The 13,933-nt window shown below is 39.6% G+C and overlaps 1 protein-coding gene across 1 annotated transcript in view; it reads left to right on the forward strand.

The window, feature by feature from the left end:
- Window positions 1-13,933, forward strand: part of phf12b (PHD finger protein 12b) — an 84,291-nt gene that overhangs the window by 56,494 nt on the left and 13,864 nt on the right. Inside the window, exons 7-12 of the mRNA XM_060848118.1 lie at window positions 244-408; window positions 2,827-2,985; window positions 3,198-4,062; window positions 5,344-5,478; window positions 6,068-6,217; window positions 6,718-6,816. Of these exons, the coding sequence (XP_060704101.1) occupies window positions 244-408; window positions 2,827-2,985; window positions 3,198-4,062; window positions 5,344-5,478; window positions 6,068-6,217; window positions 6,718-6,816 (1,573 nt within the window). The remainder of the gene's footprint in view (window positions 1-243; window positions 409-2,826; window positions 2,986-3,197; window positions 4,063-5,343; window positions 5,479-6,067; window positions 6,218-6,717; window positions 6,817-13,933) is intronic.

Here is a 13,933-nt window from a genome sequence, read left to right on the forward strand (position 1 = left end):
GTTAATAGAAGTGAAGGAGCAAAGAATTTATAATATGCCCTCGGTGTGTCTAAATAGTGATTTAAAATTTTTTTTAACCTGCTGAAAAGTTTAAATTGTGAGCAATGTGGTGGTGAAACTTCTTTGTTCACTAATCCATTTAATACTTTTTTTAAAATTAGAAATTAAAGATGTTAATTCACACAATGTTATTTGTCAGAGTCAAATATCTAAAGAATCTAATTAAACTTAATTTCCATTCAGCTTAATCAAAAGAATATGACGTTGAGCAATAGGTGCAGGATATTTGACAAGTTTCAAGACCGAATATCTCAGCACGCAATCAAGATAGACTTTCTAAACAAGATCCACAGGAAGCATCCGCCCAACCGCCGACATATTAAGCCAGTGAAGAGGAAAAATATGAAAGTAAGTCATGTTTTGATATGAATTTCTTATGCTATATATTGCAATTTGGCATGAAAGAATTAACCTACTTGAGATATTACATAGTTAGGTTGAAATTGCCTTGTATTTTAGGCAGACAAATGTTACTTCCCTAACCGTGTTTGGATATGTTTCTAAAATGTCAGTTGATGCCATTGGAAAATGTCAGTTATTAGTTCCATGATATCCAAAATACCTGAAGAATGATTTTGCTGTACATGTTATTGAAGTGCAGTGATTGTAAATTAATATATGAATGCACTGAGATCTTAGTAATGAATATTTAATATTCATTTCAGTTGTGTAAACTCATCCTTGCTGGGCTGTGCTGACTCAGCACTGTGCACCAATTGAACACCTAACATGTTAGAACCATTCTCTCCCATTTGATGTATAAAAGCTAAATCAATAGATTAATGGTATAATTTAACTGCATTCTGCATGGTTGTGTATTTTTTTTTCAACTGAAAGCAAGCTACTGTTAAAACTTCATAAGTAAGCTCTGTACTTTTGAATAGAAACAACTTCACAATATTCTTGATGCTGACCGTGGATATAGTCTGTCTGTCTTAATTAGCTGACCTCCATTCACGATTTTCACATTTCCCTGAGTGAGTCTAGCATAGGGTATAATGGGAGCTGGCTTATTTACTTGGTCTAAAACATGGGATAGGTAGACAATGCAGATTTAATGTGCATCACTTATGCCCCTTGGAGTTAATTTTAGTTCTGTTAAAGTTCTGTAACATTGTTTACAATCTATGTTTTACACCTTAACGTTAGCATTTAAAAGATAATCCAATACTTCAGTTTTTTAGAAAATGGATCTGGCAGTTAACTGTCAGAAATCATACTTTAGTTCATTTCAAACAAGATAATGCAGATGGGTTTTCATCTAATATAAATGGAAATATACAGGTACTTGTTTCTGGGTATTACTTTACCTTAAGGTTCTTAACTTTTGCAGAGGAACTAAACATCTGAGTGGAATTCCTTTTGTTGCAGTTAATATTGTCTCCATTCAGTTACTGTGAATGTTTAATTATTGTTCCTCTGATCTAAGCACTCTATGATCATTTATTTAGGCTACCTGGGTTGCCATGACATTTTTCCTGCTAAGAATTTTGGGTAAGTGATCAAGGACACACAGTCCTGTGCAAGACCCTTCCCTTCTCTTCCTCCCCCTTCAAATAATAAGTAATTTACTTAGGTTAGAATGGCAGTCAAAAGAGGAAAAATTTACACATTTAATTGAGTTGGCTGTAATGTGTCTAGCAATGACTCCTAGTAAGGGTACACATTCCAAGTCAGGTTGCCTAACCGAGTGAGTGCTTTTACCAGAGGAATTAAAAATGGCTCAAAAGAATGGAGGAAATTTCTCTGAGAAGTAGTACAAATCTGACTTTCTAGTTCATTGGTACTGTTTTAACGTGTGACTGCACAATTTGACTTGCATTGGAATTTATGAATATATCAACTTCTGTTTTATATACAGCGGTTAAATCCCTTCTGAAATTAAAATATTTTTAGTCTAAACCTATTTGCCAGCCTGTTTTTATGGCAGATGTTATGAAATATGTAAGAAATCATTTTATCTCTACCTGCTTAGATGTAGTGCAAAGATAATTGCATGCCAAGAGCTAATTGAGATCCAATTTCTGCTGCAGGATACTTCTCCTTCATTCCTGATCAGTGAAATCCTGTTAAGTATCATGATCTTGAAGAGAGGTTGTCAGTCTTCAAATACACAAATATGGAAACTGACTGTGGGCTTTTACTTCAGGATGTAACTTTCTAAATTTAAGTGCTTGTGATATTAGCTTGTCTAAGGAGCTCACTAGATGGAAGTCGTACCATTGGCTAAACTGAAAATTCAAGTCAAAATTTGTTTGGGTGAATAAACCAAGTTGCTATTAGAAACTGCCTTTACCCTTTTCGACTTCCAATGAGATTTGTGATAGCTTTGTTAATTTTAGTTTTAAAAAGGCAGGAAAGTGTATAATATTCCTGAAATGGCAGCTATGTACAAGTCTTCAGTGTGACATCCATTGTTCTTGAATAAATATAAATATCTTAGATGGGAAGATTGCATGTGGACTGGAGTTTGGGCAGGGCAAGGGTTTGCAAGGACAATTTATTAGTAAAACTGGTCTTGACAGTAGAAAGTGCTTGACCTGGATACCTCCTGACTTGGGGTTTGTAGCTTCATGTGAGGACAGAAAAATTTAAAATACCTATTTATACCTGGTTAGCCTGCAAATATCAGCAACTGTTCTTAACTAAAATAAAATTTATCAATTCCAGCAAATGACATTTTTGAGTCTAAGTTTTATAAGCTCAATTTGATGACCCCCTGAACTTAATTTGACATGAACCAATTTCACTTGTTTTCCTTTTAAGGTTCCTGAAGCAATTAAGGCCCAGTACCAGTATCCACCACCGCTCCTTCCACCGGCAGGAATCCGTGATGGAGAGCTGATATGTAATGAGACTACTTCTGAGTCACAAAAGCACCTTTCCAACTATGAGCACTTTGCTACTGAAGAAGAACAACAGGAGGTAATAAGTTCGATTTGTATCAAATGTCTGCCATGCTCTGTTTTGTGAAACCCTAAAGTTTTCAGTGAACTGTGCTCAACTATAAATAAAACATTATATAGTAGAATACAAAGTTATGGTCATGCTGTATGGCACTCATTGTGTGGTGTCCACCTGTAGTTCAAAGTACCATGTCTCTTTTGAACCATTTCTTCTTAACTTTTTTTTTCTAGTGGCTTCGTAGTGTTGTTGCACTTCAATGCAGCATATTCAAACATTTATCTGCTAAGCAGATGCCATTATTTTGGGACACTGAACAGACTGAAAAGGCTGATATTAAGCCTTGTGTCACAGCCCAGTGTTCAGCGGACAACTCATTAAACAGTGCGCATCAGACAGCTGGAAAGAAACAATCACCCTCTCCTTCTCCGACAACATGCAATGTTACGTGCACCTCAGGGACCAATAGTCAGAATTCTTCAGGTTCCTCGGTATCTCAGCAGCCTGGAGCTGCCGCAGCACAGGAAGAAAATGCTCATAGTTTATATTCAGAGACCTCGTGCAAGACATCAAGTAGTGGAACTTCTAACGGACCTTTGTCAGCAGAGGTAAAGGTAAATGGACCTTTCCCATGCACAATTTCATCAGAACCGTCCAGACAGCTGGCAGACACACAGAGACCAAAGGGACCATTAACACAGGTGCCAAGCCAGATATCTGGACAAGCATGGCTGCATTCTCAGCTGAGACCAGCTACGCCACCAGCAGCCAGTAACCTCCAAAATCATTTTGTGGGAGCGCTTGTCAAGTCAGAAAATGCAGGAGGACCTGTTTCTTGCTTGCAACGAGTTCCTGTCAGTGTGACGAGTGTGCCTGCATCTTTATCCGCTTCATGTGCCAGTTCTGAGATCACCAGCAGCTCTCAGCTTAAGAATACTGCCTCAGTTCAGATTGCTGGACGGTCTACCACGTTTATGGCGAAGGTTGTTACAACATCCTCTGCTATAGCCAGAGCTATTACTCCTCCAAGAGCAGCAGTAGATAGTGTTTCAACAGTATTGGCACCTTCACGGACCCTGATTTCACCAGCAGCTACAGGTGAGTACCTTGTTCCTTTGTGAAACCAGCAAAATGTGAATATTTGTGAACAGAATGCTTCTACATTTTGACCACAAAGGTAAAAGTCAATTAACATTTGCACTGGTCAAGAAAGACAGGATATGAGTCAAGGTAGAGTTTGGAATATCTGGAATAAATACGCAGTCCATAATATGCCACCTTACTTTTGAGTAATATATCAAATATAGCTACATGATTTGTTCTTACTATGTAGATGATTCTCCTCAGACTCAAACTCAGGTCATTGACTACATGGTTGGCTATTGCCATCATGAAGCAACTCCATTCTGGTGGGATGTAGAAGCTAATCTGGAGTTATCCAATCCCAGAGAAATGTGCTACCATTAGAGTGAACAGAAGGAATTGTAGCTGTCCAATTTAGTTGATGTGTACCATGTTTCAAATTTTAGATTTGGTTGCAGAAAGATGCTTCTTGCTTCCATAATGTGTTCCCTATGGGACTATATTTTTAATATTATGCAGCTAAATTCCTATTAAGTGGGGAGGATTTCTGTTCAGAATAAGTAGTGTCAGGCAGGTTCGGAATTCTATTGATTCAGGCTTTCAATTTATGAAGAAAACTAACATTTTGACTTTTGCAAATCTTCATAAAGATATACTATGGTTTGAGATTCAGCCATCTTTTATCAAGATAACGACATTATAGTTGGGAGTTGGCATCAAAACAAGAATGCTTGAAATACTCAGCGGATCTGGCAGCTTCCATGGAGGGAGAAACATAAATAATGTTTTGATCACTGACCTTTCCCTCTAATTCATTTGTTAAATTTCAGACTTTTAGCATCTGCTGAATGTTGCTTTTGGCTTAGTTGTTGAACTGGGTTCAGAGGATTGCTGAACCAAGGTGTAGTTTTCCTGAGGGAAAGGTTTGGCAATCTGAACAGTTGCATTGCTATTTTTTGTGTTCTTCAATTCCTAACAGACCTTGTAATTATAAAAAAACATTAAAGTAAAAAATCTTTTTTAGTGCAATTCAGTAGCATTTTGCAGTTGTTAGAATAATATCTTTTGAATTGTACAGGATGGCCGGTTTAGACACTAGTTGAGATGCACTTAGACTTCAGGTTAGAATAGTTAATGGATGGTCTAAAGGACTTTCTTAATTCCTCAATTCTTGCATGTAGAAATCCATCGCAAATTTTATGTGAAAGATGCTGTCTGCTGCCCATTTCCTAATGTGTTGAAATTTGACATGACTTCAAAACTGGTTATGACTAATGTGATTGTTTTTCATAATAGGTAAAGTAAGTCCAACCGTGTTGTCCACCGGCATGTCTATAGGAAACAAACAAGTTCCTTTAACTGCTCCATCAAACACTGCAATCATGTTTGACCTTGCCAACTCCCTACAGGCAGCTATGGAGGGAAGTGGAGGTAAATGCTTTATAAATTCCCCTCCCTTTTTTTTTCCAGTTGACAGAGCATTTAGTAAATGGAAAGATTTTGTGTTTTGGATTACATATCCATTGTCAACCATAGTTCAAAACTTACAGAAATGTATATGGCTTTTTCATTTGCACGATTTCTCCTTGAAAGCCTTCAATTAAGGAAGCAACTTCTCTAACGGATCTGCTTTGATGTATCCTATAATTTCCTTTTGTCTCTGGATACTTACATTTGAGCTTGATACAGTTTATATGGTTTTTGGTAGAATGGGGTGTTGCTACATGCTGGGGAAGTTTTGCCTTGTAATTGATCCACTTTTATTTCTCTTTGTATTCAAAATAGATAATTGTTGGTCAAAATTAAATTGACAGACTCATTTTATTGTTGCATCATAGTTTGAGTGGGAAAGGGAGAACTGCAGTCTATCAGATATTTTCTATTCAGCCAGTTTTAGATTCATTCAATATCTAACATAACTTAAACATTTGCAGATATATTTTAGTTGGAATGTTACAAAAAATGTATTGGAGACTGTTAGAGAAACTTTAAATTAGTTTGCTCTGTGTTCTTTTAATAGAGATTGAACTGAGTAAGCTTGATGAAAAGTTGATCCAGGTACTGGCATGGCAGAGAATTCAGCAACTGTTTCCTCCCAAAGCAACCTCTTTGCCATCTGTACTCAGCACCTCAAAAGTCCAGACAACTACTGCTACAACACAGACAGAAGGTATGTGTTTATTTTTCCTTATCCATGACATCAGCTGCTTCTGCTACTACAACTGGTATCTAAAATAAAACACTCAGCCCTACTTCTGTTGGCTCGAAAGTCAGCGATGCTCTTTGGGCCAGCATATCATTCTCCACCATCTCTAACTTGAACTAACTGATCTGCGAGTCCCTTATTGAGCTATGATAAATCATGGTTCCCTCTGGGATGTCTAACTTAAAATGCTCACCCTTGTTTAAATCTTTGTGGGAGCTACAATTCTTTCTATCTCCAATCTCTAATCTTTCTGTCCAACTCAGTAATCACACTCACCTTGCTGCTCCACTAATGTTCTGAGCCTAATCACATGCATCCCTGTCTACTAATTCCCCCATCATAGGCTGAAATGCTTTCAATTATTGCACTCTACACACTGAAATTTCTCCTGATTGCCCTTGCATCTTGACCTTCGTTTAAAACTGTGTTTGAATAATTTTCTTTGTTTTTTCTTTACTGTCTAGTCCCTGGAAAAGAAGTTCAGGCACGAGCGGTATTTTATCCCCTGACGGGTAAAGGCCAAGCTGTCAATATGTGCTACAGAACACTTTACATAGGAACAGGTAAAGAATATTTTTGTGTATACTTCAGTGAAAATGATATGGTTTACTAATGCTTGATGATCACAATTTAAAGTGACCTGTGCTAACCTGACTTGTACAGGTGCACTTTTTAATATTATCCTTTGATGTTCTTGAAACGTAAAGCGTAAGTATGCTGGGGGATCCAAGATGGCAGTGATCTGAGAGGATCGCATTGCAGAGCTCCGCACCCCAGCATAAGCGGGACGAACTTTTAACTCGCCCATCCCAGACCATTGCAATATCCTGGGACTCTAGAAAGATGATGGAATCCCAGGAAACTGAAAACTTACCTGCGTTTTTTGCCGTCCAGAGTTGCCAAAGAAGGGCGAAGGAGCATCCGAGGCTGGGTCCACAGGCCAGCCTGCAGGATCTACGGACTGGATTGCCTATCAGGTCTTGGTTTAAAAAAAAGCTCGTGAAATCTCGCAAGATGCTAGATTAACAGATAGAGGAAAAGCTGGCCCCGATCTCTCTCATGTTGCAAGGGCATGAACAGCAGCTGGGAGACCTGGCAAAAAGGATGGATGAGGTTCACAGAGGCATAGTGGTGGAAGCTAATGCCAGTTCCTCTCAGGGTAGGATCTAAGCCCTGGAGATGCAGGTCCATAGCGACCAAGTGGATGATCTTGAGAACAGGGAGAAGAAAAAATATTCAGATCATCGGTCTGCCTGACCAAAAGGAAGGTGTGCGACCTGTGGAATTTATTGAGGACTGACTGTTAAATTTCCTTAACTTGGAGGCTGGCATGAGAGACTTGAGGATCGAGAGGGCTCATTGGGTCATGGTGCGGCGATCAGATTTGGATCAGCGTCCTCATCCTCTCCTGGTGTGGTTTCATCACTATATGGAGAGAATTGTTGAAGCTTCCAGAATCCAGTGGAAGGATCCGAAGGCCCTAATTTATAAGGGCTCTAAGATCATGTTCTTCTAGGAATTCTCAGCGGCGGTGATACAGAAAATAAAATCTTATGATGGTGTTGAGAAGACTGAGGGAGCTAGGGATTCTATACTCTGAGGTATCCAATAGTGCCTCGGTTCACCTTAGATGGATCCATACATCTCTTTGACACACCAGAGAAGGCAAAAGACTTTGTGGACAAATTAACTTAATATGAACAAAAGTATGTACAAATAGTAGTGTTGTTTGGGTATGTGTTTTTTTTTAAAAAGTCTGATTGGAGCTTGCTGCTTTTTTTTCTATTGGTAATAATTTGATTTAAACTATGTTTGGCGGTGGTTGAGATGTGTACTTTCAATTTCTAAGTTAAGTTATACAAAGGATGGGTGGGGTGTTTTCCCCCCCCCCCCCTCATTAAAAAAAGTTATTTTCTTTACTCATATATTGCCATTTTATGGTGCATTTACTTACTTTTCTGCTTGTGTTTGTGATGTGGCTTTAGCTAGGAGGAGGGAAAATGGTTGGGATGGCTAGGTACATACTGACGGACAGTTTGGGATGGATAGATGCCTCTTTTTGGGTAGAGGATGAGTTCCCCTATTCAGCACCATTGGTGCTTTATATGTTGGTTTGTGTTTTGTCTTTTGTTTTTATTCTTTGATAGCTTTGTAGATTTGTTAAATGTAGTGGTTTTAGTTTATGTAGTTTTTATGTTTGGGTCATATGACTAAGGCTCAACAATTTGTAGTTCAAGTTCCTCATCTCTGGAATTTGAATGTTACTGCAGAAGGTTATGGCTAATGATTTGATTAAATGGTGTACCTGGAATATCAAGGGAAGTCACTCACTAATTAAGAGGAAGAAGGTACTTTTGAGTCTTAGAAAGGAGCAAGTGGATATTGCTTTGTTACAGGAGACAGACTTGGTTGAGAGGGAGCATTTGAAACTACAGCAGAATGGCTTTGATCTGGTTTACTTTCCATCATTTAATACCAGAAGTGGAGGAGTGGCTATATTGGTTAGAAGGAATCTCCCATTTGAGTTACTAGTGTCTTTAAAGGGAGGTTTGTAATGCTTAAAGCCTTGATAAATGGGGAAGAATATGATGTTTTAAATATTTATTGCTCTCTAGCTCATGCTGTCAAATTTTTGGTTGATGCGTTTTCTAAACTGATCGGTATCGAGTGCCAGCTTATATGTTATAGGGGGAGATTTCAACTGTCTCCTAGATCCCACATTAGACAGGTTGCCCAAAGGCCCCTTGATACCCTCTGCACCAACTCCACAACTAGTGGATCTGTGTGTGGAGTCAGGTTTGGTGAACGTCTGGAGGCATCTCCACCCCACAGGCAGGGATTTAACTTTTCTTTTCTAGTCTGCACAGATGTCACACTAGGATTGATTTGTTTTTTTCTTCTCACTCCTGTGGCAACTTTGGACTTGGTGGCATCTTGTGCGATTGGTAATATTACCATCTCTGATCATGCTCCAGTGTACCTGTTACGATTATGGATGTTACAGGAGCTTTGAGGCACTGGCGAATGGATCCCTTTGTCCTCGAGGATAAGAAGTTTGTGGAGTACTCTAAGGAATGTTGGGCGTTCCTAGACATGAATTCAGGCTCGGTTAATAGTCCATCGGTCCTTTGGGAAGCTGCCAAAGCCTATGCCGGGGGTTAATTATTTCCTGCTTTGCTAGTCGGAAGCAGCAGAAGGGTGAGCAGCAATGTCTCAAAGCACAGTTGAAGGCAGCTGAGAAGGCTTACTTTGACAGGCCCTCATTGGTCAAACTACAGAGGATCATGCCACAGCAGTCTGTATTGAATTCCATGTTCAGGCAGATGGCAAAGAAGGAGCTTACCGTTGCAAAGCAAAGGTTATATGAGCATAGTGACAGGCCAGGCAAATAATTAGCATAGCTTGTCAGGAAAAGGAGTGCCCCACAAGCCATAACAGCGATAAAGGGAAGGGTCTGGGAACTTAATATGTGACTCCAAAAAGATTAATGTGGCTTTCCCGAGATATTTCTTTAAGTTGTATCAGTCTGAGGGTTGTGAGGAGGGATGGGCCAAAATGAAATTCTTTTAAGGATCTGGAGTTTCCGGGTGTGATCCCCGAACAAGAGTCCTTTCTCAATGTATCGTTATCAGAGCAAGAGATGCAGGAAGCTGTGAAGCAGCTTCAGAGTAGAAAGGTGCCCGGTCTTGACAGTCTTCCCAGTGAAATCTGTAAGGAATTTATAAGCACACTGTCAGGCTAAGTGCTCATTGAGTTTAACAACTCATATAGATATGATCCTCTCCCGCCATCTCTAAGAGAGGCCAGTAGTTCTTTTGAAAAAAAAGGGAAGGTCCTGGAGGACTCTGCTTTGTACAAGCCCATTTCACTCCTAAATGTGGATTTGAAAATTCTCTCTCTAAGACTATTGCGTTAAGACTGGAGACTGTGTTATTAAAGAGAATCAGACGGGCTTCTTTAAGGGCTGCAGATCCTCCAATAATGTTAGGAGGCTGCTTAATGTAATTCAAGCATGTCAACAACAGTCAATAGAGGGATTGGTGATTTCTCGAGATACAGAAAAAGCATTTGACAGAGTTGAGTGGCCATACCTTTTCTTTATTCTGGAGCAGTTTGGTTTGGGCAAAAATCTTTATAAGGTGGGTGAAGGTTCTCCACAGTGGCCCTCTTGCTGCGGTCATCACTAATGAGGTGCATCAAGTAATTTTAATGTTTTTAGGGACAGCCAGCAGGGCTGTCCCCTTTTTGCCTCTGCTTTTTCCATTGGCTTCCGCCAATGTTCAATCACCATTCGTAGGGATCCTAACATATCAGCTCCAGAAGTGGGGTCAAAATAACAAAAGATTTTGTCGTATGCAGATGATGTCCTAATTTTAAAATCAAATCCAGCAGTTTGTGTTTCACCTGATAAAATGCACCTGCGTGTTTGGCACCTTTTACAGGATGCAAGATTAATTTTGCTAAATCAGAGGCTATACCTGTGGGTGGTCTTAAGAAATGTCTTGAGGGTAAATATCGATTCCTATTTAAGTGGTCACTGCAGGGTTTGTGTATTTGGGCATATTCATTACTCCAGTTCTGGATCAGCTGTTCAAAGCCAATTTTGTTTAATTATTTGACAAAATCAGACAAGCTCTTCAAAGATGGGTCAGATAGCACTTATTAAGATGAATATTCTCCCTGTTTGCTATACCCTATACGGATGCTCCCTCAATTTTCAATAAGCAAACATTCAGGAGACTGGCTGGTTCAGCTCCTTTATTTGGCATCTGAAGCAGTCCCTCATTAAATTAGCTAAACTGCAACTGCCTCACAATTTGTGGGGGGAGGGCGTGGGGAGTGACCTTTTGGACATTAAAAGCTACTAACTAGGTTCGCTTTTATCCTACATGAGTGATTGAGCTTGTGGAGATGGTCTTTCACTATGATTAGTTATTGAAGCCTCCCTGGCAGGATGCCTCCAAGCTAGATGGAGGGGGTGTGGGGATGTCCTCAGATGAGTTTGATCAACTCTGCAGGGTGTGGGGGTGAGAGCCAGGTGTTGATATTTGGCAAAACGCTTGAAAGATATCAATTTGCAATAGGACCCATGCTTTACAGTTTCTCCACAGAAACCATTTGGCACTGGACTGTTGGTCAAAATGTAAACCGGGGCATCTTCAACATGTTCCCAAGTGCAAGATCTGTACAGACACTCTTACCCATTGTTTCTGGTCTTGTGGTAGGCTTCAAACATACTGGAGTGCTATGGCGTGTGCAATGGAGAGGATTTTGGGTGTAAGGGTGTAGAAGGACCTGATTTCTCCTCTGCTGGGTCTGCCCAGTGTGTACCCTGCAGATATGCATAAGAAAAAGCTTTTCAATATCCTCACTTTTTGTGCAAGAAAGAATACCTTGCTAGTTTGGGTGTCCGAAAGTACCCTGGGCCTGTCGGGTTGGCAGAAGATTGTTATGGTGTATATTTCCTTGGACTTTCTCACAAGTATAGTACAGTGCAAAACTGAATCTTTATTAAACATGGCAGCCCTTTTTGGAATACCTGGACACCGATTTATCTGCCACATTAACAGCTTTTATATAGTTGTAATGATTGTGTTTTATGAGTCCAGTATCCAGGGAGGAGGAACAGTGAATGTATGAGTGTCTTGTTTGGCTGAGTTGAGTTATTACTATTTATTAGTTTGGTTATTATTTATTTATTTTAATAGTTGGGTTTTTATTCTATATCTTTCTCTATATATTTGTACATGACGGGTTGGGTTTTTACTTTTTTGTGTTCCTTTTTGTACAGTTTTGAATTGTTTTGTATTTGTAATATTAAAAAATCTATTCTTTCAATAAAAGTATATTTTTTAAAAATGCTATTGTTACCTCCCCCATTGCCAACTAATCTTCCTCCAAACATTTTAAATTAGGACATTGATTAAATTAGGATATGAACATTTATTGTGTTTTAATACAATCACTTAACAAGCCAAAATCATGTTATTTTGTTGGATGTTTAAAATAAAGTCCTAGAATCAATGAATCTCAAATTTCCTACAGTGCTTGAATGCACTCTTCAGCTTGTTAGCATTTGGCATAGCGAAGTAAAACAAGAGAGTGGAGAAACAAGTAGTGCTGTCAGGAGCATTATTGAAACTAACTGAGCCACGATCTAATGGTCAAGATTAAAGAGGTAAATGTGTCACTCAAAGATTGGTGTGGGAGAAATGGGTTCAAATTCATGTGACATTGACACCAGTACTGAGAGGAAGGAAGCTATTCCAATGGGATGGGCTCCACTTGAATCAAGGTAAATGAGCTACTACAGCAGGTGGAAATTGGTAGGTATGATGTTGTGGATGTCACAGACAAGGCTAAAAGGGATCAGGGCTGGAAACTAAATACCCAAGGTAATGCATCCTATCAAAAGGACAGAGGAGGCAGGTGTGCTTTTCTAATAAGAAATGAAATTAAATAGCAAGAAATGAAGATTTGGAAAACTTAGGATTATGTGGGTAGAGTTGAGGAACTGCAGAGGAGAAAATACTTTGAGTTATGTACAGGTTCTCTAACAGTCAGAATGTGGGAGATAGAAAAGGGGGGATATCAATATGCAGGAAAACGTGGAAAATCAGATTGGTGGCAGATCCTAAGAAAAAGAATTCATGAAATGTCTATGAGATGGGTTTTTATGCAGCAGCAGCTTGTGATAGAGCCCATTAGGGGACAGACAATTCTGGATTTGGTAATGTGGAATGGGACAAACTTGATTAGAGTTTCAGGTGAGGGACTTCCTCAGGGGCTTTGACTGTAATGTGATAGAAATCACTCTGCAGTGTGAGAGGAAGAAGCTGGAATCAGATGTAACAGTATTAGAATTTTTATTAGATTAGATTACTTAGTATGGAAACAGGCCCTTCAGCCCAACAAGTCCACACCGAACCGCCGAAGCGCAACCCACCCATACCCCTACATTTACCCCTTACCTAACACTACAGGCAATTTAGCATGGCCAGTTCACCTGACCTGCAAAACTTTGTGACTGGGAGGAAACCCACGCAGACACTGGGAGAACATGCAAACTCCACACAGTCAGTCGCCTGAGGCAGGAATTGAACCCGAGTCTCTGGTGCTGTGAGACAGCAGTGCTAACCACTGTGCCACCGTGCCACCCAATTCAATAAAGGTAGCTCCTGAGCCTTGTCGGGAAAATGGTGGAGCCGTCATGCATGAGCTTTTGGGGGTAATTCAGAAGGCACAGCAGAAATTCTTACCAAAGAAGAGGAAACGTACACTAAGAGGAGTACGAGGCAACTATGACTAACAAGGGAAAGCAAGGACAGCAGAAAAGCAAAAGAAAAAGCATACACTGGTGGTGATTAGTGAAGGCCAGTGGCTTGTGAAGACTTTAAAAGCCAGCAGAGGGCACTTTAAGAAAAAGTGATTGGGGAGAAGAAGCTGAACTATGCGAGTAAGCTAGCTAGTAATAAAACAATTACAAGAGTTTGTTTTAGATTTGTAAAAGGTAAGAGAAACGAAGATGTGGACATTGGACTGCTAGACAATAACACTGGAGAAATAGTAATGGGAACAAAGAAATGACCAAGGAACTGAATAGGTACTTTGCATCAGTAGCATACCAGAACTTGATATTCAAGGAGCAGAAGTGAGTATACAGACCATCACTAAGGAGAA

This window comes from Hemiscyllium ocellatum, chromosome 31 (assembly GCF_020745735.1).
Source record: "Hemiscyllium ocellatum isolate sHemOce1 chromosome 31, sHemOce1.pat.X.cur, whole genome shotgun sequence".
NCBI classification, from domain to species: Eukaryota; Metazoa; Chordata; class Chondrichthyes; order Orectolobiformes; family Hemiscylliidae; genus Hemiscyllium; species Hemiscyllium ocellatum.